The following is a 26,636-nucleotide window of genomic DNA, read 5'->3' on the forward strand; positions in this document are numbered from 1 at the left end:
GTCGATGTAAAGAGCCGCCACGTGTCCTTCGTCAGCTCTTTCGCCAAAGGGCTACCGCTCGGTGGTCGACACCGTCGCTTGGGCAACTCCCGGTCGGTCTACGACCGGGTTCTTCTCGTGGAACCCGACCTGCTACCTGCAAAGACAAGGAGAAAGAGACAAAGGCTCCTCGGTCGTGGTGAAGCTATGTCGGTCGGGATATTCCCTACCAAGTCAATTTGACCTTTTTAACTTTATTCAAAGGTAGAACCGTCGAAATGGGTTTTACACCACTTAGTTTCATTTAGACTTTAGAGTTTTGGAGTCTGGAGACGTCAGACGCAACACAGAGCCTCAGACCATAGTCAGGTTGTCTTCTCTTGGAGAAGACGACCGGAGATCTTATTCTCCGGTGGAAATGGGTTTTTTCAGCGGTCAACGTCGATAATTTTATGGACAACCTATTGGTTATTGGTAAATTAGGTCTATTTGACTCACTTTGTCAATTTCAAGATTTAATTGCATTTTTTCAAGTTCAAGAATATAATTGTACTTTTAAAGAAAGTTGGAGATTTTGTACTTTGTAATATAAAATTCCTATGTTTAGTTCAAGTTATGTAACTTTCCCAGAGAATATCATATAAACTTCGCATTATGTTTTTAGTTATTGAAAGGGAATGTGAAATACCCTCTAATTTCTTATATAATTTCACATTTCTTTATCTTATTATTAATATTGAGTTTATATTTTTTAATCAATTTATTTTATTAGTTGCATGAACCAAACGCCCTTAAAAGTTTTTAACTTTTTAGGCATCCTTTAAAAACTAGATAGGCAGTGATTATCATGTTGTCATTCATGAACCATGCTTTGAACTTAATTTCCGAAATTACCCGACTTTTGGCTCCAAAACTATCCAAATTGGCGCTCCATATATTTCCATAATTGCAGCGAGGAAATGCGTTGATTTTCTCCGCCCTCAAAGAGAGCAAAAATGTCGAGGTTCATTCATATAGCAGACGCCATGGCTTCACTGAACCAAAAAGTCAATCTCATTGGCGTCGTCACCGAGAGTGGCATTCAAAGGAAGTCTAAAGGAACTGGTAAAAACCTTACTGAAAAGTGAAAACTCCGTTTCTTCATACTCAGTATAATCTATGCGCGGGTTGAATTAATTTTTCCTTTAACTTTTTGGTGGGCTATACGTAGATTATTATGTTTCAATCAGAATCGTTGATGAATCGCGGCCGAGTCCTGCGCTTCCAGTTAATTTTTTCACGGAGACAATGGACAAGCTGCCTCAAGGGATAACAGAGGGAGATATCATTCTGCTTTCTAAAGTTCTGGTAATATGATTTTACGAAGTTTTCAATTTTTGTTAAAATAGTTCTGGTAAAGTGAAGCCTTCTTGCTCTTCTAATTTTTCTGAGTAATATAACATATTTGTCCAGTCCTGCTCTCAAGCTGTTTGGAAGTGCTAGTATTTCATACCTGAGGTGCAAGAGCTGTTATAGTTCTTATGAACGTATTTGATTTTGGTTTTAGGGTGTTTATGGTGCTTCATGCTAGTTTTACTGACCTGACCAGTGGATAAATGTATGTAGACCAGTTAACCATACTAAATAGGTGGAACAATTACATTTAGGCTTTTTATAGTCTTTCAATATTTCAAAAAGTGGTTATTAGCAAGCAAAACATATCTTGTGCAGATGAAAATTCATGGACCTGATGTTTATGCTTGTTTCAACAAGAAGTACTCATCATTTGCTTTATATGAAGGAAAAAACAGTACAAGCTTTGAGCCTTACCAATGTTCTGATAAATTTTGTCCAATAGAGCAAGTTAATAAGAAAATTATATTGGACCTGCGAAAGTGGTTGTTGGCTGGTCACCAAATTGATGCTGGTACGAACTTGATAACATGTTGAGAGTAATTGAGTTTATAGCCTGGCTTTCCCTGTACCCCTCTACTGATGATCTTTTTCCTTGTTAGGGTTAACTGACTTACTACAATTGGAAGAGTTGAAGGAAGGTGTCGGCTTCAGTTTGGTTTGTAAGGTGCTCATTTATAATCCAGTACACTTTAATCTATTGCCTATTTCTTCAGAATTATCCAACTTCTGCTGCATCTCTTACTCAAAATTGCCATTATGATAATTTGGTATTATTTCTGCTCTTCAATGCAAGGTTCTTCATGTGTGTGAAACTGAAGGAGACCACTGGATGCTCTTTGTGTGGGATGGTACTGACACTCCCCCAGTTGCAATCAAATCCAAGTAATCTTCGTGGTTTTATTTTTCTGTTTATTTTTAGGGTTCATTACCATAAGATATACAAACTTTGACACAATTCCCAATGGTAGCTTGGCCTGTAAATAACTACTCTTCAATAAAAAATGCTAACAATATACCATCTGCTAAACTCCATTGAGTTTTTTGTTCCGTATCTATTCATTCATTTGGTATTTTAATTTTTATTTTAATTTTAATTACTTTTTCGTATTTCTTACCAAAAATTACAAAAATTGAAAAGGAAAAAAGAAAATTAAGTGCCTGTGTTATGTCTGTAAACAGATAATCTGTCACACCCCAAATCTGGATCATAACATGTCCTTGCTATAACAACACCAAGCCTCATTGCATGAAGCCAACAAAAGCATCACACTTGAAGGGACAATCACTTAAATGCCAAACATACAATTGTTTCACTTGGCCAAGCACTCTAAGCCCCAAGCCCCCAAGCAACCGTCATGAACACTCACAATATTCTTGACAAGCTAAATCTCAAAGTTCATCAAACAAAACACAATTTCTTGAAAACTGTAAAACCTCAAAAATCTTCCACCCTTATTTGTGCGGATCTGGTAAATTGGATAGATAAAATATACTTTAAATTTGAAATCACTTGTGTTAAGAACATTTTTGCCTTTTATTTATTTATTTATTATGATTATTATTATTATTAATTTACAGCCTAGAAGATGAAAAGGAAAATCCGCTTCCTTTACAGTTGGAACCTATTCCTTTATCAAGAGATGTTTTATGTACATTCCCACCTGTTGGAACTGTTTTAAGAGTGACTGTTGATTCTGGTGATGTAAAGCTTGGCCTCAACTGCATTAAAACGGGTCGATGGGTGAAGCTCATAGGCTTGAAATGTGAAGTTCGCTCATCACTGTGGTGTGCTGTTCTAAAGTCATTTACAAAATTGTGTTACTTGTCTGATGACAATGACCTCGTATTCAAGCACGAAAGGTTTTGTTGCTTTAATTCAGCACTTTGTTACCTTTAATGTAGTTTAAGATGGTTTGGGACTGTTCAAAATGGCTTATAGATCCCCTTGTTAGAGATAAACAGCATGGTTATAATAGGATATAGGAGGGGAAGTACATTCAAAATAACAAAATTCTCATTCATCTGTCCCCATATTGCTTTCACCCTTGAACTTAATTTTTATTTTGGAGTCTAACTACACATTCAATCACTGGCCAGATGGTTTTGACTTTTAGTCCTTAGCCCCTTGCAAATTTCATATTCTAATTGACATTTCTCCTAATACACTTACAAAAACCCCCAAGCAAACAACAGAGGAATCATCAGAATTTCTGGTCTACCCAGCATTTTATGCATTTTCTTCTCAAGTTACAACCTTTTTGTTTTTTTTTTTTTTTTCATGCTTTTTTCTTTTTGGTTTTGTTTTTCAAATAAGACGTTTGTTATGCCCAGCATGCTGCTAGTACTCTATCATGCAATGCTTATTTTATGTGTTATTCTTCACCATCTATACAACAGGAGTTACAATGGCCGTTTTTCATCAAGACGGGGACATAAGGTTTTTACATGTTTTCCTTGCCATTCTGGCTTGACAGGTTTGGTTATTATGTTCATTGGATACCCCTATGTTTTGACATGGTAACTGCTAATTTATGATTTCTTTTAATATCTAAAATTTTCAGAGACTTCATGTTCTCGGAAAGTGCCCTTCATCACTCTGATGAATGTTCTAACCTATCCAGAGGTATACCACCTTATCTTTACCCTCTCCTTTAAAAGTTTTTTGATAACAGTGGCAAGCAATGGAGAGACATATAAACCCTAATTTTTCTGCCCAGCAATTCACCAATATAGGAATGAGATTCAAGCTCGGATTTACTAGATGGGAAGTAGGAATGGCTGTAACATACTTTAAAGCTAAACCCTAAACCCAAAAAAGGTGAAGCTATACTTGGGGAATATTCTGATAAGATCCTGCCTTGTGCTGTAGGTGACATATAAGTATCGATGTGTAGTTCGAGTAGTAGCAACAGTACCTTGGCGAGTTTCAGACTTCCGTTCTCCTTCAAAAGTCTACAAGATCAGGTTGACACTAGAGGATCCAACTGCCAGAATCCGCGCTTTTCTATATAAAGATGATGCGGTAAATTGAAATTCCATTCACATTTTTGTTCTAGTTCATGATTATTATGACTACTAACTACTGTACAGGAAGCCATAAAAGAAAATTTGATATACTGGCATATGAATAAATGTAATTACAGCATCCATAACACACACATGCCTATAACTGGTTATGTACATTCATAAATTATGTCCCTAATTAATCAAACTCTGATATCTTGCTTTACTTTGCCTTCTGCCTGAACAAATGTGTCCTACCACAACAATAAGAATTGCAGTAATGACTGTGGCTATTAAAATTACAATTCTTTGTCTAGTGAGACTTCCACATTTCCACTGATATATGCTGCTTTTGTAGCTAAGATTAATTGATTATCTAAATTCTACAAAATTCTTGATAAAGCTATCTATTGATCTCATTACTCAGGAAGAGTTTTTTGCTCGTTTCCCATCGCCTGATGATGTATTAACAAGAGAGTGGAATGCGTTGCTTGGAATTCCCAACACTGATGATTGTAGTGAAGTAGGTGATGCTTCCAGTTCCAGACACCCGCCATGGATTGATTGCTGCTTGAAATCTTATTACATTGACAAAAATGATGTTTGGGGAAGTAGGTACTATCAGATCTTTTCAACAACTCTCGTAGGACGGCCACAAGCAGGTCAGTAACTGTGAATTCTGCATAATCTGTAATCTTTTTGGCACTACATCCGTAAATATGGTTAGACAGAAGCAGTAGAAGTTGCAGAATTAGTGTATAATGCTAAGGAGTGGTGCAGTAATCGATTTTTGCCAGACCAAAACCCACCAGGTAGAGTGGTACATTAAATAATTAGGTAGAGTGACGCTAACAAAATGTCGATTTGCTTGACTTGATACTTTGAGTAGTTCATTTAATTAGAAAAAGAGTAAGAGAAAAAGGTCAAATAGGCCCATGATCAACGCTCTCCCCGTGTGAGCTATTTTTCCAACGGTGCTGATCCCATGATGTCTCCCGTCGCTTCCAAAACTGCCGTTACTAGTGGATATCAAGCTTCGTTTTCAATGGCCGGCACAATCACTCACCGGCGATGAAAATCTCGACGATATTCCTTCACCTTTTAAACTTATTAATGTTATATACTTTAATTGTTTCAAGTGTAGATACACATGTTTTGTTCAATCGCAAGTTGTAATGTTATTTGCGTGGTGCATTTTCTTTAAATAAATTTATTACAATGCAAACCACAACCACTATTCAATAATATATATTGGATTAATTCTGTTATTGTGTAATCATATGTGACATGCTTAATCAACAATATATTAACAATAATAGAACCCTTGACTTTGAGTATGAGAATTATATACTTTACCTAGTCTATTCACATAATGTGAATGATATAATCTTTATTCACACTTATTATGTTTTTAGATTATATATAGTATACTTTGTTACTTTGGTATTAGTGGGATGTTAAAAAATTCGATAATTATAATGGGTGAGTATGTTTTTGAAACAATGGATAAGGAAATTGTTAACCCAATCTTTAGTTGTTATCTAATTGGGCCTTAAAATGTTTGGATTGGGCTCAAGTATTAACAAGCACAAAATCTCAAGCCCTAAAGCGGGCTGCAGCGATACGCCGTCGTACGGTGTGTTAATCTTCCGTCGTCTCTCTTTCGCGAAACTGGAGCATTAGAGTCTGCTCTGCGAGGAAGAAGCAGACGTGAGATATTGAATTGAATATCTAAGAATGGCATTTAAGTCAGTGTTCGATTCTTCTATTGTTAGAGCTGAATTTGAGAACGCTGGTATCAATACTCGATTCATCCCTCTAATCTGGAAGTAAGTTTCTCATTCCTATGATTTTGTTTGTTTGTTTGTTTTGTGCATATATGGTGTTTACCGATGCGGATGACACTATTACAGGCATGTGATACAGAACCCTAATTGCCAATGGGATGATATTCCATCTCTGCCATCACGGGCATACCCTCTGCTTCGTTCAAAGTTTGTACCTTTAACTTCTACCCTTCACTCTGCCGTTGAATCAAACGACGGTGTTACCACCAAGCTGCTCATCAAGTTGCAGGTGATTGTTTTCCTTTCTCTCTCATATCTCTTGAGCTGCCATTAAATAATATAAGTATCTTCCCATACTTGTTTGGGAGTGATTTAGAAGTGCCCAAGTTGCAGTCTGTTTTAAAATTCTCCTGGCTTGAACCTTCCAAGTGTTGCTCGCATATTTGGCTGATTGGTTTGGGTGGTGGGGATGACAATCATTAATATGTTACAGATTTGCAATAGTTTTTCTTCTTGTTGTTGTTGCTAGAATGGAGCATTTGTGGAGGCTGTTATCATGAGATATGACTCGCGCTTGGGAAAAATTAATGGAAAGCCTCGTCCTGGTGGACCTAGATCAACCCTGTGCATATCCTCTCAGGTTTGCCAATTCTATTCCACTTTGCATTTATTGCTTCTTCTAGGTGTATGGTGTTGTTTTGTTGATAATGTTAATGCACTAACTGATATAATGTTAGCTCCAGAAAGCGGTGTCTGACCTAAGCCTCTTTGTGATATAAGGTTGGATGCAAAATGGGCTGCACATTTTGTGCAACAGGAAGCATGGGATTTAAAAATAATCTCTCGTCAGGGGAGATAGTTGAGCAGTTGGTGCATGCTTCTCGTTTGTCACCCATACGCAATATTGTTTTCATGGTATTACCTTGCTTTTCCTTTGGGGCCTTGAATACCACAAATTCTGGATACAACAGATGGCTGAAATATTTTCTAATCTGTTATAATTCAACTGCTTGATAGGGAATGGGAGAGCCATTAAACAATTATTCTGCCCTTGTAGAGGCTATCAAGGTTATAACAACATCCCCATTTCAGTTGTCTCCAAGGAAAGTTACTGTCTCAACGGTATGTAGGGTGCTGTGATTTCTTAAACTACTACATTCTCCAACTTTTGCTTTATTAGATTTATACATGTGAAACTCTTGTAAACTATGTTTAAAAGTTGACCTATAACTGTGGAATATATCATAGTATCATACACTACCTGTTCAGTTGCATTCTGTTTGTGGATGATGGATATAGGAATAATACAGACTAATGTATCATACGAAACTATCTGAAAACTTCCACTTGGATATTTATTAGGTTGGCATCATCCATGCCATTAACAAGCTCCAAAATGATGTCCCAAATATAAACCTTGCCGTGTCTCTGCATGCACCAGTTCAGGACATCCGTTGTCAGATAATGCCCGCAGCCAGGGCTTTTCCTTTGGAGAGACTGATGGATGCATTGCAAGCGTATCAAAAGCGCAGGTGTTTTCCAAGTCCGCTCTTCTTTCTTTTCCTCCTTGATCAATGACTCACTTTCTATGACTTTCATCTTCGGTACATGTGATAATCCTTCTTTAGACTGTTGGAAGAAATTTCTCGCAATATCTCATTTAGTCCTTATTTTTAGCCAGCAAAAAATCTTTATTGAATACATAATGCTTGATGGAGTGAATGATGAGGAGCAGCATGCCCACCAGCTTGGAAAGTTGTTAGAGACATTTCAAGTGGTAAGTTTCAAGTGTAATTAGACTGTTCTTTTCGAGGTAGGGATACTGAGCACCTAAAACATTTCTTGGCACGTGCAAGATCTTTATTGTAATAGCATCATTGACATAGATTTATAGTCGTGCCAGCTGATTTGAATATACCACTTTGGCAGGTTGTGAACCTGATACCTTTTAATCCTATCGGTTCACTGAGTGACTTCAGAACGAGTAATGATCAGAAAGTGATCAGATTTCAGAAAATTTTGAGGGATATTCATGGCATTCGAACAACAGTTCGTAAGCAAATGGGGCAAGACATAAGTGGTGCTTGTGGTCAATTAGTAGTTAATTTACCAAACAAGCAGTCTAAAGGGCATGCAGATGTCTTAACTGACATTGAAGATCTTCGCATCTAAAGATCCCATTATTCAAGTAAGCTACTTTTGTTGATATCTGAGATTTTGCCCTGTTTGAATTATTTTCATTCAAAGTGATTTCTGTTTTTCGTTTTTCCTTTTCCAGGAAAACATTTATCCCTTCTGAAGATCTTTCTTTGACAACATTGGATTTCATAGGGAGCAGAAATTGGAATTCCTTCACACTTCACTTAGAACTATGCATGAGAACCTGTTATAATCATGGCTGGTTTCCTATCCAGGATCAGAATATATACATATGCAGATTGTAATATTTGTAGATGGCACTGCAACATACACTACATAGCCTAAATGTGTTTATATGTACTCTGTTTTGTTATGGAATAGTGCAAGAAGTGTTGTGTTGCAACTTGCAAGCATCCTCCACCTCTTCTCAAGTTGGAATTTTGGCATTGTATTCTTTAGGCCCGAATTGTACCCGCAAAGTTTGACTCTTACTCGTGAGAGATTTATCAAAATTGTTGTCTTGTCCTGTTTGCAGTCCTATCACTGCTAGATGGTTTAAACCTAGCACACCATTTGATGAGGAGATCTTCAACATTGGCATCCATTCTTGTTCCAATACCTCCCCAAACCAGCATGTGCCCTATATCTCCAAAGGACTCACCTTTCACTTCCTGCACCACCTTGAACCCAATTCTTCTGTAGAACCTCACCAGCTACTCATTACCAACCAAACCAAAATGTAAAAACAAAACAGACCCATTATTCATGAAAAAGTATGCATTGATCACTTTAAAAAAAAAAATTATCTGGGTGACGAGGGAACTTGAAGCCCACTCTCTGAAGGTGTGCACTAGGTAAACATTGTCTTATGATCCTAATTGGGACCACAATGAGATAAATCTGGCAAAAGATTACAAGGAGGTAAAACAACCAGCCTAGATTGTTTATAGTTGATCGGCTCAAATCAAGAGGTAAATCCTTATAAGGAAGTAAAACAACCCACCTAGATTGTCTATAGCTTATTGTTCCCACTCAGAGGGAGTCGAACTTGTGGTTAACAAGTCAACAACCCGAACAACTTGGAACATTAATCTTTATCTAGTTGGAGTCAAAATGTTGTATTGTAAAAGTGAGTTGGTAATTGGTGTAGCATACCTTGGAGTGGTAGAGATGAGTGTCATTAATGGCAAGCAACTCTGCTTTGGTACAGCCACAATCATATCCATGCCTAATTGCCACTGCTCCAATAAAAACACCAATCCCAAATATGGATTTTTCCATCCCCAGTGTCTCCCTGTTGAGCTTAATGGAGTCCAGATGGAGGATTTTGCCTCCAAACCACACCCTAGTTAACCCTTCAGCCCTCCCAAGCTCATTCTTGGTTGTCAGATTCCTGGCTGTTATTCTGAAAAAGGGTCCTAGGGTTTGGAGCTGCAGATCAAGATTCTGCGCTCTTGATGACTCCATTATCTCTGACATGGTTGGGATGATGGCTTCCAGATTGGCACAACTACTGCTGGCTTTGGGACTGGAAAAACTGAAGGATTTGTTGAATGAAGAATATGAACCAATGGTTTGTCTTCTAGCTGCTGCTGCTCCGAAATGAGGAGATTTATGAGTTTTGGGATTTATAAGCGCCGCAATTCGACAGAGTTCCATTTGAGGGGAAATGGAGGCTCTGCAACACCACAGGAAGGGGAAAGATTGAGCATTGAAGAAGACGAGTATATATACTGTCGTGGCCAAATATTGTCCTTTTTTTGAGCGAAAATCCAAACACATAGTTCTTTGACTATTTGGTTTTCATATCCTATTTAAAATCAATTTCATGGGTGAACATTAACCACATCTCGAATCAAACAGGGACTGAACTCAGCCAACCCAGTAGAAGCCCAACAATGGTAGTTTTTGTTCTTTTGTGCCAATAATATACTCTATTGGAATAATTTATTTGTTTAAATTATAATTCTAAAAAATAAAATGTAGGAATATACTATGATTAATAAGATTATGATGAATTTTAATGTTATAAAAGTGTATGCAATTTATCAAACGTGTACTCTACTCCAAACATATATCAAATATATAGTGTGGTTTTATTTTACATATAATACTAACATTCAACTAATTGATTGTTATATACAAGAGAGGGGGAAGGACAACTAAGCCAAGCAGTCAGCAAACCAATTCATTTTGTCCTACATCTTTGAACACTGCAATGGAGTTTTGATGTTAGAAATTCTGACTTGTCTTCACAAAGAAGCTATCAATGGGAGTGCATTTAGTGGGTGTTGGAGATAATTTCTTCTTCTTTCTCTGCCTACCGCGATTCTGTGTATCGTTGCTCTGTACAGATCTGCTACAAGGTGAAAACAATGGAAGAACATTCTATGATGGATTGATTCAGAAACTATGTTCTTATCAGGCAAAAGAATGGAAACTAGGTGGTGGGTGGGTACCTTTGCTTCAGTGTCGGCCATCTAAGGTTGTCTTTTGATTCCTCGTCTTGCAGCCTTTCAGCAAGATGGAAGTCGGAGTGCTCCTGTCTTTCCTCGACAAAACTTGGAGGCAGTTCGGTTCCACATAGAGAGCATTTGTAGTCGTCCAACCAAACAACGAGATCTTTATGATCTGAGCATGATCCCGTTTCATCATATGCACAGTTAGCACCCCTCTTCGGTTTATCTAGGCTGATCCCCTCCAACGGTCCTGGAAAGGGTATCCCCTCTTCATTTGATTTACATACCTGGATAAAGCGAGAACAGTTTGGTTAACTGAAATTTTGATTCTTGAACCGGGTATTCATTAAAATATAGGCTCAATGCATACATTGATTTCAAGTTCATCATTTTGAGGCTCGGGGCGTTTCCCCAATTCTTCACTATAGTTCCCTGATATACAGCATCTGTCATTAGGATCTGATATTTGTGGGTTATCGGTAGGGGCTCTAAGATCCCAAGATATTGTTTCACCGCTGTTGGTAGGAAAATCAGTATGTGTGTCGTGGGTGAAGGCGTTATCGCTAACATCTGAGCCCAAAGGCAAACACTCATCTGCGTTTTTCCCAGAAGCGTCTCCTTGAACAATGAACTTGGAAAGTGTTCTTTGCGTAGGATCAGAAGGACCAACGTTTTCTTCCATAAACTGGGAAATACGAAGCCCTTGTTGAAAATAAATATTCAAATGATTGGTCATGCTACCTCGGAACAGTTCAAAGAAATAATGGACTACGGTTTCATGTTCTCCACAAGATAAAAATAAAAATTTAAAAAGAACAAAGTGGCAGAATAGAGGCTGAGTTATGAGAACCATTAGACGGATATGTATAGGAAAAAGCGAGGTTACATACCCATGAGTCTCAAAGATACAGGGAATTCAGCCTTCAGCAGCTTTGAAGCGTGCTTCAAGATATCCTCACTTGAGGAGATGTAATTAGGCAAAGTCACTGCTCGGGTCCTTACCTGAGGTTCATCGTTGATATGACCAACCAACAACCGAAAACAAAGAAGTTAGGGGACCAGAGTATTCAAGCATTATATGGTGCCATTCGTTTCCTCTTCCAATAGATCGGCAATCCAATTGATAATAACGACACTAGCTCTCTACTCTGAAATACTGGAAATACCTCGAAAGATGCAGTTTTCAATTTTAGCGTCAATGTCCGCCCACAAAGGCCTTCTTGTTCCATCTCGTCAGAGAGCATCTCTGCAAGCTCCACTGCAAAAGAAATTATGGGGAGAATTCCAGAGATTTCACCATGAAATTAGAAAATGGACCTTATATTAAGTATATGCGATACCAATATGCTTTAAAATCTTTGTACATATCATTTTGGCCAGCTTGAATGCCATAGTATGGTCTTCGTCACAACATAAATAAAAGAAATTATGGGCATACCTAACTTTTTATAAAGCAATGTCTCGTCACCAGTGGCTGAAAATGTCCTCTCATTACTCATACTCTTTCGCATCTTTGTTTCAGGTGTATCTGTCCCGCCAAGTCCTAGACCGACACAAAAAAAAAAATCTACAACAAAGAGGCAAGAAGATATTAGCACACCACAGGACGGAAATGTTATACTAAGCCATGTCAGTTGCTAATATCAAGTTTCTTGGAGAATAAGAAACACCGTAAAACTGATTTGAATATAAAAGGCAAATAAAGAATATTAGTATGGTAAAATTAGATTCTTATACTCGGGTATTGTTGTAGGGAATTCTTACAGTAAATTTCTGAATGAATTTGAAAATTACGGGGAAATGAATGATAAGAACCAGAGAATGAGAGGACCTGCTGAGGAACGGGAAAATAGTGCACACAGAAGATTACTTTTCTGCAACATTTCCTCGCATGTTGTTATTCCAAAAACATCCTTTAATATGTTTTCAGTAACTTTACCAATGCCACCAATCTGTAAAAGTTTTCCAGAACCAAAACAACAATAGATGGTTTACCAGGAAATATAGATTCTTTTTAAGAACAAACAGCGAAAAAGACCAGCTATAAGTGAAAATCTAGAAGAATACCTTCCTAATAGGAAGTGTAGAAATAAATGCCATGATAGCCATGCGATCATTAGGCAAAACAAACTGTCCGTTAGGTTTGTTGATATCTGAACAAACCTGGCAACCAAAAGATTCACTATCAATAAATATAGAACTTATACTCTTATGGTATACCTAGAAAACACACCCAAAACTCCAAAAGAAAAAAAAATTCTACTCGGAAAAATAATTATCACTTGAAAGGAAAGAAAAGAGAGATGGACTTTCACCATCTATTAATGATGCAGGGACTATACATAATATCAAGCATTTTCCAGTGCACAGCTTGCAATACCTTAGCGAGTAAGCGATTTGGAGCCACTCCTGCACTACATGTGAGGCCAGTCTCGTTGTAAACACTTTCTCTGAGCTCTTCAGCTACCTTAAAAAGTATCACATCCAAGTAAAACATAGGCAATGAAACTCGGTCTTACATATAGACTAGAGGCAATAAGCATTAGATGGAAGAGGAACGACAAAGACATGAAATTTAGTGGTGTACAGATATAGCAGAGTTGTTTCCAACTTACCTCCGCACCTGTAACTCCCCGTTCTTTGCAAATCCTTGTTATATCCAGGTATGCCTCATCCAAACTCGTTGCCAAGAAGTTAGGATCATATTTCTGGAAGACTGTTAGAGCAATTTTATACCAAATATAAGCAAATAAAAATGAGACATAAAAAAAAATGGGCCTTGTAAGCAAAGCAACTGACTTTTTCTTGTCAATCCACTGTAATGATTATACTTCTTGAAGTCAGTAGGTACAAATATCAGCTCTGGACATAATTTACGAGCAATAAAGCCAGGCATTGCAGCCCGAACCCCAAATTTCCGAGCCTAATAACCATCAAATCATGCACTCATAAGAATAGAATCAATACAAAAATAAGACAGATTTCCAATCCCCGGGATTGCCATCTGCAATTCAAACCTCATAATTAGCAGTGGAAAGCATTGACAAGGTGCCAACCGCCATCGGCTTGCCTTGTAATGAAGGATTACTCAAAGTTTCAACAGCTGCATAGAATGCATCCATATCTACATGTATCCAAATTCTTGACAAATCACGCGTGGCTTCCAGCTCTAATATCCTTCTTTCAGCAAGCTGTAAACACCATAAAGCATATGCAATCACTAAAATTAAGAAAAACCTTTAAGAATTAGTCTACCTTCTGGTAATGAGATATATCAGCTTTAGTGAGTTTTAAACACTGGGCACGCATGTTTTCAATTTTCTGCTTCATATAACCCTCCTTGCGCTCCTCGTTCTCAAAATACTTGGACCCTTTGCTCATTTCATACACTATTCTCTGCACTTTTTCCTTGTCCACCCCTTCCATCCCTACAATTTCACCCCCAAATTATTAAAGAAAAAATCACCACATTGATACCCACTTCGCCAATTCTACGACTTTCGAGACAAAAATCAAAAGAAAAACTATAATTTACAAAAATTACGGAGTTGTAGTGGTAGTACCGGCTTTGGCGTTGGTATAAACGGTGTTATAGGATTGCCATGGCCGTGAGGAGGAAGGAGACGCATCGTCGCCGGCGGCTGAGACTTCACTCTTGGCCATTTTGGGGATTTTGACTTACGAATCTATTGTTTGATCACAAAGGATCAAAGATACACTCAAATCATCAATTATCAAAATAGAGAGGGAATGGCGGAAAGACCGCGCGAAAATGGGAAAGTGGATTAGAATTGCTTATATGCTTTAATGATTGGAATTCATCTCGGCCCGTATATGAAGGCCTTATATGGACCTCACGGCCTCATTGGTAAAACAATACTACATAGCATAGTTCTACACTTCTAGTTTCATCTTCCTCTGCACGCTTCTCTCTCTTTTAGAGCAAAATCTTCAAGAGATAGAATTGGGGGCATTCCGAGAATCGAACTCGGGACCTCTCGCACCCGAAGCGAGAATCATACCACTAGACCAAATGCCCAACGTTCAACACTTTTAATTTCAGCTTTTTCTGTAAACTTCTCTCTCTTTTAGAGCGCAAAAACATAAACAGATGAAATTGGGACCTCTCGCACCCGAAGCGAGAATCATACCACTAGACCAAATGCCCAACGTTCAACACTTTTAATTTCAGCTTTTTCTGTAAACTTCTCTCTCTTTTAGAGCGCAAAAACATAAACAGATGAAATTGGGGGCATTCCGAGAATCGAACTCGGGACCTCTCGCACCCGAAGCGAGAATCATACCACTAGACCAAATGCCCACGTTGTTATTGGGATCATAAACTAAATATAAAACTGTAAATTTGCAGACCTTCGTTGGATAGTAAATAATCAGTTAGGTTTTGCCATTTTGGTTATAGAGAGAGGGACGTTTAGCTTAAAGAAATTGTAAGGATACAAGAAAGTGTTTTTGATATTTGATAAATCATAAAATCAATATAATATGAGACTCCGATAACTTCAAGAGTAACATAGAAATTTTAATTTTTACTATACAGTTGTAAAGGCTATAGGTTATAGTATTACATATTGTTTTTATACAAAATTTCTAAAGTTGTATAGTACCATTTGGTTTTGATATTTTGTATCTTTTGTTGCAAAGCTTCCAGGTTTTTCTTCATCTTTCAGCTGTCTAACTTTCTTTAATCTAAATTTTCATAACCTTCATATGTTTGTGCTGTGTAGTGTAGAGATTAATGTTTCTGTTGTTTGTTCTTTGAATCTTGGTAAGGTTTATGTCAATGGAACTGCTGCAAATGCATGGGGGGGGGGGGGGGGGGGGGGGGGAGGGTGCTGCACAGATGAAACCTTTCAGAATCATTCAAAAAGTTTTTAATGATGAATATTCAACTGTGAAGAACAGTCTGGGAAGAGTAGCAGTACATATGAAAGGAGAAGAAGACTGAAATGGAACAAGAGCATTGATGAAATTTCAAACACCACTATATATACAATGGGCAAATCTCATTATAGTCTTCTTGCTATCAGAGCTTACTCCAGGGGACACAAACCCTATACTATACAGCCATTAACTAGTGACTATATATGTTTCAACTTACAATGGCTTCTTCGCCTCGCCTCGGCAAGTCTTTTCTTTCAGCAGCTGAGCAGCAAACACCAACAGCTCCACCATCTCAAACCCAGCAGCAGAAACGAAGTCTATTTTTTCTTTACTAGTGTGGGTACAATCATCATCCAACATCTCCTTATTGTATCCACTGTCTGACTCGGCTGACCAACTCACTGGAAGGGAGGTTCCGAGTGCAGTTTTTAATAGTTTTGCCTCGTAAATAATGTTCTCCAGAGATTCCGGTGAGTTATTAGTCTTTGTATCAATGCACTCTTTAACCTATAGAATAGTTAACAAGACAAGACGGAGATAATGAGAAAAGGGATGTATAAGTAGTATTGTCAACTATGACATCGTGCAGTTTATTACCTTCAACAGCGAGTGGCGCAGCCTTCGGATTGAAGATGTTAGATGCTCCATGCATTCCAAGCTCTCTCTCAGGGTTGCATTCTCGATTTTCATCCTAGAGAAAGGTAAAGAAAATGGGGTAACTAAAAGCGGAATTCAAGCTTCATAGGAGCATTGGACTAGGTATCTGAGGTACGCAGAAAGAAAAAATAGATTTGTACGAACCTTGCAAACCCTATGCTGTTGACTTCAGAACTCGGGTAAGATTCAGCATCGTTTCCTTCTGAATCACCAACCCAGCGTTTCAAATAAGTTTTCTTCAGCAGATTTTTAAATCTTCCTTCCCCATCTTGAACAGTTTTCTTCCCTCCAATCTCGGAATGAGGTTTTCCTTGTTTCATATCCTGATCATCTTTCCTACAATATGTCACTACCAAGTCGTGAACATTTTGAATAAAGCAGTTGAAAGTATACCCCGATCATCTTTCCTACAACATTTCACTACAAAGTGGTGAACATTTTAGAAAAGCAGTTGGAAAAAAAAATGCTTTACGAAGACAAAGTGTCCACACTATTGCGGAAAAGATCAACATACTGTAGCAACAATTGGTACTCCTGCCTCAGTTGTGCGAGTTCCATGAGAGCCTTCACCTTCTCATTGGTAACCTATGAACATAGAGTTACATCAATCTCACATCAAATGTTCAAGGACAGTAAACAAGTGTCTGGAAAATCCAAATATTAAATTGAAGAATATGCATACTAAGCAAAGATATTAATGCAAAATTACCTGCAATAGGTTTCTCTGGAGTTCCTCTATTTTTTTGTGCAGTGCTGCATTCATATTCCTCTCCAATAAGTGACGTTCTTCTTCTTGTGATAGAAGCAATAAAGCTTCAATCTGGAGTTGAGATTCAGAAATCACAAATAAGAAGAGAAATTGGCACATATTCACAGTACAAAGATGTTTAGCGGTGAATCAAGAGGTAAGGCACCTTCTCTTGTAATGCCATAGTAAATGCTTCAGAGGTGTCACTAGTTCCCATAGCAGTGGTAGTTGACAGATTAGGGTCATTCCTCTGGCAGATACAACAAAATTCAATACACGCAAGAGAACACAAGCAAATCTACATAACATATACACTAAACTAATAGCAAAGAAGCAAATAAGTAATAAACGATGACAAGAATTCAAGTGTTGGAGGAACTGCAAGAAGGCGGTTACCGTTGTGCTCGGTTCTGCACTAGACTCAGTATTTATGTGAACATCTCGACATTCACTTTCCTTCACATCATCTACCTGAGGAGATATAAGATCATTTCCTCTGCTGCTCATATCAAGCTGCCTGAATTTTTCTTCTACCATACGAAGATCTGATTTGAACTCAGAAAATCCCTCATCAAGCAACTTTGTTATGTTGGTTCTATGCTGAGAATGAAAATCCCGTAACATGGATATTTCAGCGATGATCTTTTGTTCCGAAAGAATCTGCAAGATAGACTTTTTAGTCAATCCAAAACAAAGAAAGCTATGGTTTTAAGTCCATCTTCAAGATAAGAAACTCAATAGTCCTTACTTTCTGCTTTTCCAAATCACGTACTTTCTTCTTTAGATGATTTTCTATTTCCAAACCCTGGTAACCCAAATAAATATGAAGGAAACAACTTTTAGTAAATAACTTGATTGCTGCACAAAATAAAAACAAGAAATGATAATAATGGGCATACCACTAGCAGCTTGTTTCGAAGATTATCCAAAGAGCTTCTTAATGTCTCCACTTCTTCTTCCAGAGAACTCTGTCTGAGGAAAAGTTAGTGCATTTATAATAAAAAGTGAAACATTATATGCACATAGATCATAGACGTTAACAACATTGTTTTCTTAAATAGTCATAAAATATTGATTTGTAATTTAAACCATTTCATGCGTTTAGAATGTTTTCCCAACTCATGTTCAGCTATAACAACATTGTTTTCTTAAATAGCTGTGAGAACTCTAAAAAAATAGTAGTCAAAAATATAGATTTACATAACTTACAATGTATGTAGAGGTGGATGTCTCCCCATCAACATTGAAACTCCACATTTCCAATGAGTCATGCAGGAGACACTCACATTTGTCTTCCAAGCACGTATCCTTAATATCATCCAAAGCATGTTGTCTAATGTCATAAAATTTATTAACAACCTGCAGTACAAATTACAAAGCATGAGGTCCTTCCAACTAGCACTTAGAAAGAAAAGATCTGTTGCAAGCAAAAAAAAAATGCTAATTAGAGAAATTTCTTTCTACTATCCTGTTGCAGGATAAAGTAGAGGGAAAACAGAGTTGCTGTTCAAATTGTACTGTCATATAAAAAATTAAAAAAAAAAAATCCAGTTTTTCATCAGTTTGGGAAATCTTATAATTATTGTAGTCTCTTAAGTGTGAATTTTCTTCTTGTTGTTTTTATGGTAGACAAGGATTAGCATGGTTACAGTGAAGTGAATTAGCATTTGTCTTGTGTTCTGATAAATATAGGTGCTTGTGTTGTGTTTAGATAGCTAGATCTTGTTATTAATGTAGTTCTTCTTTCCGATTTTCAAGTTCTTTTAAGAAACACAGTGTTCTAGCTCCATTCGTAGCTTGTAGTTTTCATTCATTAAACCTAGGCTTCATATCAAATGAAGTTCTTCCCTTCCTCCCACCATGACCAAATCCAGAAACTGTAAGCTCAAGAGTCTCATGCAATCAATAAAGAAAAATGTATCTGTTGCTTTAATGACTTTATGTGTATCTGGTTGAGATCCTAAAGGATGGCTGCTGATTTTGACAAATTAATATATGTTGAACTCCTAAATGCATCCAGGATTTCCTTGTACAGATATGTAGTAACTAATCATTACATCAAGGAAAACCACGAAATACAGCTTAACAAGGCGATTTCAAAGTAGGTTATTACCTCTCTGAAAACCTCCAGCTGCTTTGATTGCTTTTCTAGGTCACTCTGTAGAGTGGCAGTGAGTGCTTTTTCCTCAAGCAATTCACAGCTAATCTTTTCAAATCTATCTCGACATTGGAAAAATGAACAAGAAGATCTCATCAGAAAAACATATCCAGTTTGGTGAGTATGCATTTATGCAATAGAAGTCTACACAATTCAATGATATGGATCAAATATTTACTGAGGGCCAAAGTGAAAGACATTTAAAACTGTTCATTAGGAATTATTCTTCTATCGGATTTAAACCAGATACCTTTCCTGAAGTGGATAGAATTCTCTTGAATTAAACTCCTCCTGTTCCTTTGCTTTCTCAGCCTACATAATTACATATGAGCATCAAAAGCCTGTCAGGAATCAATATTTAAGTCTACAAGAGCAATAATTCATATGCTTCCACACTAAAACTTATTAGTCCATTTATACTAATCATTATTTGAATAGAAGCACCAAAGTTAGCAGATAACAGCAGCAATATTATAAGTTCCTTAATTTTCCAGTCTGGCACAAGGTAATAAGATGGCAAACATATCCATTATATTTTCCCTTGTTTTGACCCTTGATTTTTATTTTTATTTTTTGGGGTGCCAGGGGAGAGAGCCCAGGAAAGGTTGAGAAGGCACAAGATTAATCACCTCCATTACAGCATTGTCCCGCTCAGCAAATGCAGAAGCAACACAACCCTGAAAGAACTTAAGCTGTTTTTCTGCTTCAATGTTCTGCAAAATTAATGAAGAACAGCAAAAATATAGTGAACATTTAAATTTTAAATTGTTAGAATATAATGTGTTTCCTCATTCCAACTAAGTTTAAATTCAAAATAGCAGACATCTTAGAAATCCAACTACACAGAAAATGGTAGCAAGAATAGGGGAATATTGAATGGAAAGGTTGATTGTGGAGGAGAAGACAACCTTGGAGACTTCTGCACTATGTAAATCTGCTAGCTGACTCTGCAATAAAGAAAACAAATTCAAGATTTATAAGCAGGAAAAATATACAATTAACTATAAGGAATTAAAGACACAGCATAAAGTCTCACCTTGACATGATAGGCTTCTGAAAGCTCCTCTTGAAGATTTTGATTTTCTCTAGTGCAAGCAGCTAACTTCTTTTTTAAGTTTTCAATCTCTTGCTCCAACGCAGCTGTCCTAATTGGTTCCAAAAAAATTCAAGAATCCTCTTAGTAAAGAAGTACGTCAGAAAGACCAGAAAGAACTGCAGAAGGATACATAACACACACACATGTATAGTAGAAAATACAGATAGATGATGACCAGTTAACCACATAATATTCATACCTGTGAAGGTGCATACGAGTAGCCACACCTAGATAGGCAGGTCCGGCTTGTTGCATGCATAGCTGTTCAATGTCTTTATGCAAGTCATCCCGCTCTTAAAAGTAAACCACCAATACATCAGAAACTATCATTAACAATTTAAACAGAGAACAAAGCAATCTTAAGGATTAAATAATCATCAAACTTAAAAACAGCATACTATTTTGTGCTACCAACATGAATTAAGAAGCACAACTTCTAATCATAAATAAAAGGCTGCAAGTTTGCAATTCTACTTAAGACAACTGAACTAAAACTAAACCAGCCATTTGGATAACAGATACAGAATAACAATAAACAAACAGAAACTTCAGCAAAACTTCTAAGAATATGATCATGTGAGTTCTCAATTTCAGCTAAGATGTGAGAACCGTAAAACTTGTACAATCAAAAAGACTTTGGCAAGGGAAACAATATACCACGCTCCAACTGCTGAATACGAGCATGAAAGGCTGTATTGTCTTCCAAATTTCCTTCCATAGCTGAAACTCTGAAAGACAGTTAATTCCAGTAAGATACAAAACCAAATTACGATTGCATATTCTTATGATGATGCAGACAGCAAAACAAGAGCAACCTTCCAATCACGAATTCCTCAATTAAAACACAGTAGAATCACAAAAGCGTCTGTTAGATCTATTTCCTGTTAATTATCCTAGAAATTAACGAATTTATACAACGAATTTTAAATTACCTGGGAATGGTAGCAGAACGAAAATTCGGAAACGATGGGGCAGGAGAGGGGGTATTGATTGTGTGTAGTTAATCCCCTCCGCCCAATGATTGCTTAAACCGGAAGAGCTGCTCTCTTCCTTCCCAAGTCTACTTTCCTGTCCCGGAGTTTTGTCGGATACGATAATACGTAGTACTACGTATTAAAATCGCGATGGGTAAACGTAAACTTCAAATCGGCGCCCTCTAGAACACAAAATTATATATTTATCCCTGTATTTATTAAAATGAGTTTTTTCGGACTCAACTATTTTCACTTTTGGTCCTAAAATTTTAATGTTATTTTCACATTGATACTTAAAGTTTTATTTTGCTACATTTTCATACTTTCAAATGAAATGAGTTTTGCCACTTTTAGTAAGTTTTATCAAATCTTTGATAAATAAAAAATAAATAAATTTAATCTTAAGGTGTATATTTTTAATTTAGAAGTCTACTATTCTGGATAGCTCAAAGCTTTTTCACACAAAAAAAAGAAAAAATTAAAAAAAATTATGACGTTGAAATGAAAATGTGTTGTATTTACTATATCCCCTCCAACTTTACACGAAAGTGTAATTAAACACTCCAATCTATTAAAAATCGATCAAATAAGCCTAATTTTCAAGTAACATGTTGGTACCGGTAAATATAACATCGTTGACCGCCATTAGTCACTGTTGGGAAAAAAATAGCGACTGACAAATCGTCGGTGGTCGCATTTTTTGAAGAAAGCAACGACTTTCGCCCTCTCCGGCGAAGAAGGCGAACAGTTGGTCGCCTTCTCCACAGAGAAAACAACCAACTGGAGAAGGCAAGCAACCGTTGAGCGGCGACCATTCGAAGTCGCTGGTCACCGATATTAATTCTTGGAGTAGGCTGGACGTTGCGAAAATCTAGTGACTTGCTATTATAGGTCATTAATATGATTTTGGGTTTCAATGCACCAAAATATCAAGTTTATATACTTAATTTAACATTTTAAAAGTTTAAGAATCTAATTGACTTTCTGAGTAAAATTTAGGGATTTATTTGACCATTTTCCCTTTATTATATTAAAATTAAAATTTTGATTAATAAATAAAAAAAAAACAAATGTAACAACAATTAAAATGGTGTCTGATTGTAAATTTATTTTATAATTTTTTGTATTTCAATTATTTGTATCTTTTTAACTGTGTGAAATAATTAAATGACTTTTGATGATATCGTGATAGTATTTAAATTCTATTTTATTTTTTGGTGGGTGGGGAATTAAGTAGGGGTATTAAAAAATTATATTAGAAGTAATTTTGGTGAGTATGTATCGCGGGTGTGTTTAACGACATTGATACAATACTAAATAAAAATATTACGAGTTGAACAAGCATTTAATATGTATGATAGATTCATAAGTATAAAATTAAAACATATAATTATTGAAAAATTCTATAATATATATAATAATGGTCTATTAAATTCCACAAAAAAAAAAAAAAAAAAAAAAAAGGTCAAGGAAATTGGCAAACAATAAAATTAAGATGTCCAGATAATAAACATGATAGAATAGAGGTTGGTATTATTCTCCTGAGTACTGGAACTTGGGGATCCCCAAACATCATACAAATACAAATTATCAACATTCAACACTACATAAAAAGCTGTGAATATTTCATCCTCTTCCATTTTACAGTGGTTTATTACTACCTTTCCATTTTCTTTCTATTTCTCCTTTTTGTTGGAGGGGGGGAGGGGGCTCCTAAAATTCCACTAGAACTAAATGCAGAGGAAACAAGACAGACACAAATACCATCAAAGGATTTGCCAGTACTGTATCAAAGAATGTTCAGAATGAGAAGGTGCATCTTAATCCACCACCTGATTCTACAGACAAAAAAATCTACTCCGTATCATATTTACAACCATGGAGAAACAGTGGCTGGCATCCAGAAACGGCCTCAGAGATTGTGACCGCCCGTTTGCAAATCCATCAAGCACGGATCATCTACACATGTTCAGAGAAAAGAAATTAATAAGAGATTGAGTTGTAGGCAGATTTCAACACTGATGGATGAAAAAATCAGTTGGTGAACAAAAGAATAACCACCTATATAACGCTGAAGTGGCAAAACTATGGAAAACAGAATGGTGCTCTCTTTAAAGCAGGAATTGACAAAAAACAACACAAAGGCGTTGAGTGCTAAAAAATGTGAGAGGGGGGTAGGAAAGCCAAGTAAATACCTAGTACAGTAGGAAATAAAGACCTTACCGTCCTTGGAGTGCTTCTCCACTGTAGTGTCTTCATTGCTGCTTCTGCAAAGGCTTGGGCAGCTTCTGCTTCAGCTTCTGCGGCCTCTGCTTCCCTTGCAGCCTCCTCAGCTTCTGCTATGGCAGTTTCTGCTTCAGCAACAGCTTGAGCAGCAGCAGCTGCCGCCTCTTCAGGAGTCATACTCCTCATCTTGGATAACTCTGAGTCGATCTGTGATTTAGTGAGCATGTCAATATCATCAGAATCAGGCTTTGGTGACAGTTTCTGTCTTCCCTCCAAGAGTGAAATTGGAGTGTTTCTTCTTCTTTCAGACAGCGTTAAAGTTGTTGCTATTCTATACTTCCGTTTCATCTGTGAAAAAGAACCACTTGTAGTATTAAATCAAACCTGAAGAGATAAAACCAGCTGATATTTCAGAAAATTAAAGTGCAATTGCCATTTTTAAGTTTCAAAGCAAGGTAAAATTCATATTAGCAGTAAAACAATAACACATACAAAATCATACCCCGAAAAAACCCCACCTTAACAAGTTTCCCTGTTGCAGTCAGATACTTCAGTTTTGCTGACAATAACCTTTTAAAATTTGGAGGCGCCCAATATTGATCCTACAAAACAAAGAATATAAAAACCTGAGGATAAAATACTAACAAGCCAAACTCACCAAAGCAACAAAATCAGATTTCAGTAATGGGGAGTTCCAAGCATAACCATTTCAACTTTATAGCTTCTTGATGCTTAACATTAACCAGAATAACTATAGTGAAGAAAAAGAGTTATGTTCAGCTCAATAGGCCAAAATGGCAGAAAGCACAATGGGTTTCAATTAAAAGGATAATTAAGAAAACAACTACCTCTATGTAGGCAGAGATAGCTGTCTTGTTGGAACCACCAGACTCTTTCAAGTTGTTTATGGCATCCATGATAAGATTGTCCAATCTATAAAGGAGGGAGGGAACAATAATTAGAGTGACCCAATCCACCATGAAGCTAAAAAATTTTAATTTTAATTCAATAAATATCCTGAAGCCAAACAAAGAATGATGCAATTTCCTATTTTCCAATGGACAAACAGAAAAGAAAAGCTACATTTCTAGTACAAAAATATGTTTTCAGCAAGTTAGAGTTACGCCTTCAGAGAGTAAAAAGATTGAGATAATTCACATTAATTACAAAATCCACACTAAATTTGTGTGCGTTAATAATCCTACTAGAAACTCTGATAATAAAACCAAATAATCATAGAATATGCAAACCTAAAGGTGATTAAGTTTTAAGGTATCAAAAGCTTCAGCTAAAAATTAAGATACGTTTAGAAATAAGAATTCATGTTCAAGATCATATTTACATTAAAAAAAAAAAAGTGCCACATTCAGTAGGGTAAATGGACTATGTGTTGAAACATGTAGCGATTTATGCTAATGGATCTGTAACGAGAGCATTGTGATATAGCAAACTATTGAAACAGTGTTTAACCTTATGATAGATCTTCTTGAGCCACCAGGACGTGGAGAATCACTAGAAGTTGCAATTGGCTTGGCTTCACTAGTATCTTCATCACTTTGAGCTACATTAGCAAGTGCCATTGGGCTCTCATTCTGTTTAGGGGTTTGATGAATCCTTTTAAGAGCTAACCTTGCCTTTTCTCTAGATCCCAAGCCATTTGCCATGACACTCATGTTTCTCCACTTGTCCTGTCATGTCAAGCAGAAATAAATTCTTATAAAGCTTCACTGAAGAGAATTTTTATCACAAGAACTGTTAGGGATGATGCCCATCTATCATCATATACTGGGAAAATATAATATGCAGAGAAACAATGAAATAAAAGTTTTACCTTGAGATCTACATTTGATCGCAGATACAAAACTCCACTGAACTCTGGATCCTTGAGAATTGTGCGCCATTTTCCCTGCCCATGCCTAAGAACTCCAGCTTTAAGAGCAGCTTCTTCTTCAGGAGTCCACTTTTGTTTAGGTGCACCCATTAAAGGATTGTACTAAACAAGTTCTTAACTACCTAGTTGCAAATCTCTGAAAGAAAAGCTTGAATTAGATCATCAGAAGCCATGGAAGGTATGCGGTGCACCCATTAAACAGATTACTGCAAACAAGTTCTTAAGAGATCTAATCACAAATCTACTTGTAACGAGATAATTGAAACATGCAATCAATGTTCTCCTTAATATTTACACGTCTATAACAAGTAGTTAATGAAACTAATATGGAATTATAGACAATTTAAGTAAATGGACACGAGTGCTTTATTGAAGCCAGAACAAACATATGGGGATAAAAATTAACGTTAACAGCCAATCAAATATGCAAAATAAATGACGAAGCAAATGAAATGAGCGTCCGCGAAGATAATTCAGAAGAAAGGTTCAAAGTTTATTGCGTGATCCAAATTATAGCTCAGGAATCCCAAACGAAACACCAGATAGCTAAATCCAGAGAAGATTTTGACTCGCAAATCGAATCATGCAACAAAAAAAAATTAAAAAAATGGAAACCCTAGACTCGGATCAAACAAAGGGGCAGAGGCAATCAATATAAGAATTATGCAGGGGAAAGCCGATTAAAAGGAAAGATCAATTGAGAATTACCAGAAACGATGTTAGAATGCAGTGATTTGTTGATCGGATCTTTGTAATTTTGAAAGGCACACTTATTCCAGCCGTTCTTTCCTTTTTAGTTTGTATACGTATATTTTGTCTGTAACTCTGTATACAGTCTCTATCTCTCGTTCTCTCTCTCCTGATATCGGATGCAGAATGAATGATCTGTTGAAGATCAAAACTGTGTTCAGGCCCAATCTCTCCAGCTACTTTTTGCATTGAGAATTGGGCCCAATTTTCCTCTAACGACATTTTAACTGCTCAAAGCCTCTATGGTGCGTAAGGTTCAACATTGAAATGAATTTTAGTCACATTAATATTTTGATTTGATTTGATTGTAAATATTTTTTTTTAATACTATTGACTCTATTATAAAGTAGTACCAATCAATACCCTACCACCATCATTTTCAAGAAGAGCCACAGAGATGTATATACACATACATTCAAATCTCGCAACCAAACATATAAGAGATTTTTTTAAAAAATATTTTTTTATTATA

At 36.7% G+C, this 26,636-nt stretch overlaps 6 protein-coding genes and 2 non-coding genes across 14 annotated transcripts; 2 read left to right on the top strand and 6 right to left on the bottom strand.

Annotated features, from left to right (window-relative positions):
• The first annotated feature begins 872 nt into the window (after nt 1-872).
• On the top strand, nt 873-6,072 carry LOC109161354 (protection of telomeres protein 1a-like). 6 transcript variants are annotated; one of them, XM_019309715.1, is made up of 12 exons: nt 873-1,083; nt 1,190-1,326; nt 1,690-1,885; nt 1,974-2,038; nt 2,168-2,256; nt 2,953-3,234; nt 3,772-3,848; nt 3,936-3,997; nt 4,244-4,396; nt 4,805-4,900; nt 4,993-5,039; nt 5,997-6,072. In XM_019309715.1, exons 1-12 carry the CDS (start codon nt 975-977, stop codon nt 6,058-6,060), a joined length of 1,377 nt encoding a protein of 458 aa, XP_019165260.1. In that variant the 5' UTR covers nt 873-974; the 3' UTR covers nt 6,061-6,072. The 6 variants fall into 6 exon arrangements, with proteins under 6 accessions (XP_019165260.1, XP_019165258.1, XP_019165262.1 ...); XM_019309713.1 differs by having other exon boundaries at nt 4,805-5,039; nt 5,997-6,053; XM_019309717.1 differs by lacking the exon at nt 5,997-6,072 and having other exon boundaries at nt 4,805-4,904; nt 4,993-5,113.
• A 7-nt stretch (nt 6,073-6,079) lies between these two features.
• On the top strand, nt 6,080-8,831 carry LOC109161356 (dual-specificity RNA methyltransferase RlmN). The gene is made up of 9 exons (XM_019309720.1): nt 6,080-6,206; nt 6,291-6,453; nt 6,694-6,804; nt 6,945-7,079; nt 7,182-7,286; nt 7,527-7,696; nt 7,842-7,941; nt 8,094-8,352; nt 8,443-8,831. Exons 1-8 carry the CDS (start codon nt 6,115-6,117, stop codon nt 8,334-8,336), a joined length of 1,119 nt encoding a protein of 372 aa, XP_019165265.1. The 5' UTR covers nt 6,080-6,114; the 3' UTR covers nt 8,337-8,352; nt 8,443-8,831.
• LOC109161360 lies at nt 8,532-10,037 on the bottom strand. The gene is made up of 2 exons (XM_019309723.1): nt 9,459-10,037; nt 8,532-9,016 (listed from the first exon to the last, which is right to left on the bottom strand). The coding sequence occupies exons 1-2, from the start codon at nt 9,960-9,962 to the stop codon at nt 8,810-8,812; spliced, it is 711 nt and encodes a 236-aa protein (XP_019165268.1). The 5' UTR covers nt 9,963-10,037; the 3' UTR covers nt 8,532-8,809.
• Nucleotides 10,038-10,342: 305 nt separating this feature from the next.
• Nucleotides 10,343-14,672, bottom strand: LOC109161557 (DNA polymerase kappa). The gene is made up of 14 exons (XM_019310017.1): nt 14,326-14,672; nt 14,018-14,190; nt 13,780-13,953; nt 13,562-13,685; nt 13,378-13,478; nt 13,143-13,229; nt 12,830-12,925; nt 12,594-12,714; nt 12,201-12,329; nt 11,929-12,020; nt 11,653-11,764; nt 11,133-11,464; nt 10,763-11,049; nt 10,343-10,659 (listed from the first exon to the last, which is right to left on the bottom strand). Exons 1-14 carry the CDS (start codon nt 14,423-14,425, stop codon nt 10,536-10,538), a joined length of 2,052 nt encoding a protein of 683 aa, XP_019165562.1. The 5' UTR covers nt 14,426-14,672; the 3' UTR covers nt 10,343-10,535.
• A 57-nt stretch (nt 14,673-14,729) lies between these two features.
• TRNAP-CGG lies at nt 14,730-14,801 on the bottom strand. The gene has a single exon. It is a non-coding gene; the product is annotated as a tRNA-Pro (tRNA).
• Nucleotides 14,802-15,011: 210 nt separating this feature from the next.
• TRNAP-CGG lies at nt 15,012-15,083 on the bottom strand. The gene has a single exon. It is a non-coding gene; the product is annotated as a tRNA-Pro (tRNA).
• Nucleotides 15,084-15,720: 637 nt separating this feature from the next.
• Nucleotides 15,721-21,419, bottom strand: LOC109161532. Of its 2 annotated transcripts, XM_019309973.1 has the most exons (18): nt 21,256-21,419; nt 20,981-21,051; nt 20,523-20,616; nt 20,264-20,372; nt 20,136-20,174; nt 19,857-19,940; nt 19,478-19,539; nt 19,183-19,285; nt 18,279-18,428; nt 17,969-18,037; nt 17,818-17,874; nt 17,466-17,729; nt 17,236-17,319; nt 17,031-17,141; nt 16,836-16,906; nt 16,466-16,657; nt 16,262-16,355; nt 15,721-16,171 (listed from the first exon to the last, which is right to left on the bottom strand). In XM_019309973.1, the coding sequence occupies exons 2-18, from the start codon at nt 21,039-21,041 to the stop codon at nt 15,878-15,880; spliced, it is 1,938 nt and encodes a 645-aa protein (XP_019165518.1). In that variant the 5' UTR covers nt 21,042-21,051; nt 21,256-21,419; the 3' UTR covers nt 15,721-15,877. The 2 variants fall into 2 exon arrangements, with proteins under 2 accessions (XP_019165518.1, XP_019165519.1); XM_019309974.1 differs by lacking the exon at nt 19,183-19,285 and having other exon boundaries at nt 17,969-18,041.
• A 1,380-nt stretch (nt 21,420-22,799) lies between these two features.
• LOC109161546 (telomere repeat-binding factor 1-like) lies at nt 22,800-26,271 on the bottom strand. The gene is made up of 7 exons (XM_019309993.1): nt 26,123-26,271; nt 25,355-25,550; nt 24,994-25,211; nt 24,372-24,456; nt 24,042-24,125; nt 23,521-23,871; nt 22,800-23,256 (listed from the first exon to the last, which is right to left on the bottom strand). Exons 2-7 carry the CDS (start codon nt 25,502-25,504, stop codon nt 23,242-23,244), a joined length of 903 nt encoding a protein of 300 aa, XP_019165538.1. The 5' UTR covers nt 25,505-25,550; nt 26,123-26,271; the 3' UTR covers nt 22,800-23,241.
• Nucleotides 26,272-26,636: the final 365 nt, after the last annotated feature.

The sequence above is a fragment of the Ipomoea nil genome, unplaced genomic scaffold, assembly GCF_001879475.1.
Source record: "Ipomoea nil cultivar Tokyo-kokei standard unplaced genomic scaffold, Asagao_1.1 scaffold2922, whole genome shotgun sequence".
Taxonomy (NCBI): Eukaryota; Viridiplantae; Streptophyta; class Magnoliopsida; order Solanales; family Convolvulaceae; genus Ipomoea; species Ipomoea nil.

Coding starts and splice junctions, on each gene's coding strand:
- LOC109161546 (XM_019309993.1), bottom strand. CDS start 25,504: ATGGGTGCACCTAAACAAAAGTGGACTCCTGAAGAAGAAGCTGCTCTT. Junction 25,212..25,354: donor GATCAAATGTAGATCTCAAG/GTAAAACTTTTA, acceptor TTGACATGACAG/GACAAGTGGAGAAACATGAG. Junction 24,457..24,993: donor TCAAGAAGATCTATCATAAG/GTTAAACACTGT, acceptor CCTCCTTTATAG/ATTGGACAATCTTATCATGG.
- LOC109161356 (XM_019309720.1), top strand. CDS start 6,115: ATGGCATTTAAGTCAGTGTTCGATTCTTCTATTGTTAGAGCTGAATTT. Junction 6,805..6,944: donor CCCTGTGCATATCCTCTCAG/GTTTGCCAATTC, acceptor TTGTGATATAAG/GTTGGATGCAAAATGGGCTG. Junction 7,080..7,181: donor TACGCAATATTGTTTTCATG/GTATTACCTTGC, acceptor ACTGCTTGATAG/GGAATGGGAGAGCCATTAAA.
- LOC109161354 (XM_019309713.1), top strand. CDS start 975: ATGTCGAGGTTCATTCATATAGCAGACGCCATGGCTTCACTGAACCAA. Junction 2,257..2,952: donor CCAGTTGCAATCAAATCCAA/GTAATCTTCGTG, acceptor ATTAATTTACAG/CCTAGAAGATGAAAAGGAAA. Junction 3,998..4,243: donor ATGTTCTAACCTATCCAGAG/GTATACCACCTT, acceptor CTTGTGCTGTAG/GTGACATATAAGTATCGATG.
- LOC109161532 (XM_019309973.1), bottom strand. CDS start 21,041: ATGGAAGGAAATTTGGAAGACAATACAGCCTTTCATGCTCGTATTCAG. Junction 19,540..19,856: donor GGGACAATGCTGTAATGGAG/GTGATTAATCTT, acceptor GTAATTATGTAG/GCTGAGAAAGCAAAGGAACA. Junction 16,907..17,030: donor TCCAGAGAAACCTATTGCAG/GTAATTTTGCAT, acceptor CTATGTTCATAG/GTTACCAATGAGAAGGTGAA.
- LOC109161360 (XM_019309723.1), bottom strand. CDS start 9,962: ATGGAACTCTGTCGAATTGCGGCGCTTATAAATCCCAAAACTCATAAA. Junction 9,017..9,458: donor CTCATCTCTACCACTCCAAG/GTATGCTACACC, acceptor GGTAATGAGTAG/CTGGTGAGGTTCTACAGAAG.
- LOC109161557 (XM_019310017.1), bottom strand. CDS start 14,425: ATGGCCAAGAGTGAAGTCTCAGCCGCCGGCGACGATGCGTCTCCTTCC. Junction 12,330..12,593: donor ATTTTCCCGTTCCTCAGCAG/GTCCTCTCATTC, acceptor TCTTTGTTGTAG/ATTTTTTTTTTTGTGTCGGT. Junction 12,021..12,200: donor ATTGCTTTATAAAAAGTTAG/GTATGCCCATAA, acceptor TTTCTTTTGCAG/TGGAGCTTGCAGAGATGCTC.